Genomic DNA, 5,014 nt, shown 5'->3' with positions numbered 1-5,014 from the left:
TGCAGGCTTTCAAGCTCATTAGAAGTTGTTGTCGGGCCTGAAGAAAATCTCTGCTGAGCCTGAAAGCTTGCACAATGTTTTTTGTCATTTGGGTTGGTCCCCACAAAAGGTTGTCCCATGCCTTTTGTTTCTTGTTCTGGACTTTGCATGGGCCAATACAGCCATTTACAATTTTTTACCCCAGACAGGACCTCTTTCTCCCATACCTTCTGAGGAACTCACTTAGTGCTGGTTTGGGAACAGAAAACCAGGTGAAACCAAGCCCAAGATAAACTTGTCATTGTTTTTATTAAAAGGCAGAGGATACGTACAACTGAAATGCTGCTAAAGGGAAGGAGGGTTGGCGACGGTGAAGTGGAGATGTGTGTTCACCCAAAGCCCAGCACTGGGTGTGGAGGTCTTCTGTTTGCTCTCTCCCTCTGTGCTGTTCCCCCATCCACAAACTACCACTTCGGAGAGATAATCCCACCCACCCCGGTTATTTTCATGTGGATTCAGGAAGGTGCTAGAGAGTCTGAGATATTAACTTGTGGAAGAACTAATTCAAGCCTTAAGCAATTTGGATTAGGAACCAGACCTCCCGGCTTCCCGGCTCCCACATGGGCAGGAAATTCAGGATCCGCACGCCGGAGTTCTGTCTCCCGAACCTGGAGTTGCCTCTTATTCTTCTGAAGCAATGCACCTTCTCAAATATCTACTTTTTCTTTCTCTCTGTCTTCCTCCCTGCCCCAATTTCACTTTCCCAGCCCCAGGTTCACAGTCCGCATGGGTAAATCCTCTTGCATGGAGCTGAGCATCAATGCTGGATCCCTCAGGAGGCTGGGAAAAGCGTCTTTGTGGTGTCGGTTTCGCTACTGCATGTTACTTCTGGGTGACAGTGAGGTAGATGCCACTGCAGCAGCGCCCCAGACTGCCAAACAGGGGGGCTATCACAACATCGAGGATGCTGGCCCAGAGGGTGCGGACAGGTGGCATCGCCATCGTGCACAGTTGGATGCAGGGCATCACACACCTGTAGAAGGAAGATGATGCAAGGGGGTGGAATTACAAGGGGTTCCCTTTGTGTCCTCCACCCATAGTTGCCTCTCATGCCTGCCTTATGCAGGACACAAAGGCTAATGGTCTACCCCATAAGACAGCTGGCAAACTCTTTCCAGAAATCATCTTGTAAGCTTTTAACCGACAGATTCGGCGCTAATATTTCAAAGAAATGCTCCTGCACGTGTGTGGAGTATTATTTAATTTACGCACTCACTTTTCTAGGCTGCACCATTTTAGGCCACAGGCAACAGATTGCATTTTGAATGCTCCCTCATAGCATGGCTTGGTTGGATCCTTTCTAAAGGCAGGAATGACCCCATAGGCCTAAGCAGGGGCATCCAAACCAAGAAGGTTCCACCTGCAACTTGAAGTGGTATAGTCCCACTTGCCCCCTCCCCCCTCATTTGAGAGAGGTTGGAGTGGTATGTTGAAAGGGACCGTTTGTCTGTTGCTACTTTTAATTTAATTTAACTTATTAGATTTATATTCTGCCCTCCCCACACCAGCAGGCTCAGGGCAGATCACAATTTGCACACAAATTTAAAATTACATCAGATGATTCATACAGTTTAAAACTATAAATTATAAAACGTCCAACACACACACACACACACACACACACACACACACACACACACACACACACACACACAGAGCGGCACAATAAAATAACTATACATATGCATACCCTTTAGTCAGCACCAGAGCATCAGGGGCTACTCAACCAATGGAGGATGTTACCAGTGGGGAGGGCACAACCCATACTCGACCAGACAGGGGGGCTCTGCCTAGCATCAACCATAGGCCTGTCGGAACAGCTCCATCTTACAGGCCCGCCTGAAGGAGAAGATCTTGGCGGGCCTGGGTGTCCTCAGACAGAGTTCCACCAGGCTGGGGCCAGGACCGAGAACACCCTGGCCCTGGTCAATGCCAGGCGGGCCTCCCTAGGGCCAGGAATCTTTAAGAGATGCTTATCGCTAGAGCGAAGAGTCCTCTGGGGTTCATATGGGGAGAGGCGGTCCCACAGATATGCCGGTCCCAGCCCGCATAGGGCTTTATAGGTTAATACCCAAACCTTGAACCTGATTTGGTACTCCACCGGTAACCAGTGCTGCTGCCCTTGGCTTTCCCTTGTTTGAGGGCTGAGCTCAGCTGCCCGGACTCCTGTGGACCTCGGCGTGCTTAGCTGCTCTTTCAACAGGTAGAGCAGGAACATCACATAAGCATTTGCCTCTTTTCTGGGCTGTGTGCATATCTGTGAAGCCCCAACATCCCAACTGCATGGTGACACTGAGAGATCTCTGTCTTTTGGTGCTACACCTCTGAAGATGCCAGCCACAGCTGCTGGCGAAACGTCAGGAACTACAATGCCAAGACCACGGCAATACAGCCCGGAAAACCCACAACAACCATCCCAACTGCACATCAGTTGTGCAGGGTGATAATAGTCAGATTGGGGGAAAACAATAACTAATGTCACATGTATTCCAAGAACGACACCCCACCATTCTCTGCAACATTGCAAGGGCTATTGTTCTTTTTGGGTCATGTGGTGGGGCTGTAATGCTTCATTTAATTTGGCCCATCTATCCTGTTCAAATTCCATGCAGCAAGCTGCATTAAGATGACCACAGCCAAAGCGGCAAAGAGGCACCTTTGTGGCATCTTTAGTCTAACAATTTAATTGCTGCATAACATTTTATGAGCAAGAGCCCTGACGAAATGGGCTCTGGCTCACAAATATTTAGGCTAAAATAAAATGTGCCAGTCTTCGGGGCGCCATGGGATTGCTTGGTGTTTTCTCCTGTCCAAGCAAATAGGTTCACCTCTGGGCCATCCCTCTCTTGTCCAGCAGATGGCGCTGCAGGAAGAACCTTGTTTCTGCAGGGACCAACAGTGAAAAAGCAGTTTTGTGCAGTGGTTATGACCGGTGGACTCTAATCTGGAGAACCGGGTTTGATTCCCCACTCCTCCACTTGAAACCAGCTGGGTGACCTTGTGTCAGTCACAGCTCTCTCAGTGCTCTCTCAGCCCCACCCACCTCACAGGGGGATTGTTGTTGTGGGGATAATGATAACATACTTGTAAACTGCTCCGAGTGAGCCTTGTCCTGAAGGGTGGCATATAAATCAAATATTATTATTATAAAGAGGGCCACAATAAAGTTTGCCCTCTTGTGGCCAGTTTTGGAGCTGCATGAGGGCTGTGGCTTATTGTGCTCCCCCTCGAAGCTATGCACTGCTACTTTCAGGGCTAACTGCACATTTTTAGGACCCCCAGGCACGCACGCATGCACACACTAATCCTCTTTTAAACTGCATTTGTGACGGTGGTTCTAGACGCAGCAGGAAAGAATCTCTGCAGTGCCTCTGGAGGGGCAACTGGAAGAGGCAATGAGTGTGATTCTCTTGCGCTTTTCTTCCTCAACTGCCTTCCTTGGGTAATAGGATAGGGACCCTTTGCCAGGTGGTGGCCCTTTGCAGCTGCCCAGCCATACTAACCCAGAGGCCAGCCAGGGCATCTTCCTGTCCTGATTATCCATAGGATATTGGGGGGGGGGAACCCACACACATTGTATTGGTTCCCACAGATCTTCTCTCCTCTGACAGAAGATGGACAATCGGAGGAACATCTCCTCCATTGGAGGAAAGCTCCTCAGTCAGTGGGACAGATCTGAGGATCCAGTCTGTTATTTGCCATCTTTTCCATTGTCCAGGAGCATTTTCCACACTGCCTGGTGTGCTGACTCCCCGCATGTTGCTGGGGATAAGGGGGGGGAGAGGGTATGCTGTGGGATGCTCCTTCACAGCTTGGCCACGCAGCCCTTTGAGTCTCTCGATCACACCCACTTCTCCCCTGGAGCACCAGGAATGATGGTGGTGAGCAGGCAGGCTGCCCCTCAGGGAAGCTCAATAAGCCGTGCAGTTTGAACAATCCCTGTGCGAGAACACAGCCTCCGGCTGTTGCCTGCTCCCTACTACGCAAGACATTAAAGGTCATTCTGCTAATGGTAAAGAGCAGGCAGTGAAAGACAGGCCTGTGGCTGGCCACATGCTGGAACTCTGGGAGTCAATCAATCCAGGGGACTAAGCGAACGGCACACACACAAACACACACACACACCCCATCTCACCAAATATGCAGGCAACCGAGGCAGGCAAATAGAAAGCCCGAGAACAGGGAGACAGGCACAGCACACAACAGCGAGATGATCCGATAGCACCAGAGGCGTGAGCTCTCAAAGACAATGTCGCTCCAGGTCCAGACACGGTCGAAGCTGCGGAACGACGATGGTTCAGCAAGGATGTCGGAAAATTCCAGCTGTAGGGGGTAGGAAAGGAGAAGCAGGGTTTTGAGAGTTCTCCCCAAGATCTTAAGGGGGCTTGGAACCAGGATTCTTGAGCTCCGTATATGGCTCAGGGACATGTACGAACAATAAGCAGGGAGAGGAATCTCTTGGGCTGGACTGCAAACATGCACGTCAATTCAGGGAAGAGCATGGGGGTCTAATGGGGACACACAACTCCCACTCTGGGACGAGAGCTTGAAGTTCTTTCCTTAGATCTGAGGGCACTCTAAGAGTAGGCGGCAGTACCAAGCAGTGGCAGGTTATTCCTTGTCTCCCCTGGTTACCTTAAGGTGCTGGTTGATCCCACGCGGGTCCCGGGTGTCCCCTTTGGGTGGTATGTCAACTGTGGACTGCAGGAGTGGAGTGGATCCTGGCTCCCGTGGATGGGGCTCTCCTGGGTCCAATTTACACTCAATCAGGTATTCATCATTGATCATCTTGCAGGGTGGGAGTGGGTTTAGGGTCTGCACTGCGGGGCCAGAAGCTTTCTCAGAAGGAAGAGCCCCCCAAAAGCTCTGAAACTGCTCTTTAGAATTCTGTCCCCAATATTTTGTCCTTGTCCCATATACAGGAACTGTCTCGTTGGCGGTTATCTATCTATTGAGACTCCTTTTGCCCGGCCTG

The 5,014-nt window shown here is 50.5% G+C and overlaps 1 protein-coding gene across 1 annotated transcript; it reads right to left on the bottom strand.

Moving 5' to 3' along the window:
* Positions 1-269: 269 nt before the first annotated feature.
* LOC129346374 (caveolin-2-like) lies at positions 270-5,014 on the bottom strand. Its single transcript, XM_055003722.1, has 3 exons — positions 4,675-5,014; positions 4,175-4,362; positions 270-1,012 (listed from the first exon to the last, which is right to left on the bottom strand). Exons 1-3 carry the CDS (start codon positions 4,825-4,827, stop codon positions 862-864), a joined length of 492 nt encoding a protein of 163 aa, XP_054859697.1. The 5' UTR covers positions 4,828-5,014; the 3' UTR covers positions 270-861.

The sequence above is a fragment of the Eublepharis macularius genome, chromosome 19, assembly GCF_028583425.1.
Source record: "Eublepharis macularius isolate TG4126 chromosome 19, MPM_Emac_v1.0, whole genome shotgun sequence".
NCBI classification, from domain to species: domain Eukaryota; kingdom Metazoa; phylum Chordata; class Lepidosauria; order Squamata; family Eublepharidae; genus Eublepharis; species Eublepharis macularius.
Note: the sequence above shows the minus strand (reverse complement) of the source record. Positions and strands in the feature narration are given on the sequence as shown.

Excerpts from the sequence above, each read along its gene's own strand:
- LOC129346374 (XM_055003722.1), bottom strand. The coding sequence starts at position 4,827 with ATGATCAATGATGAATACCTGATTGAGTGTAAATTGGACCCAGGAGAG. Across the intron at positions 4,363-4,674 it reads GGATCAACCAGCACCTTAAG|CTGGAATTTTCCGACATCCT; the intron begins GTAACCAGGGGA and ends TACCCCCTACAG. Across the intron at positions 1,013-4,174 it reads CTCGGTTGCCTGCATATTTG|GTGTGTGATGCCCTGCATCC; the intron begins GTGAGATGGGGT and ends TTCCTTCTACAG.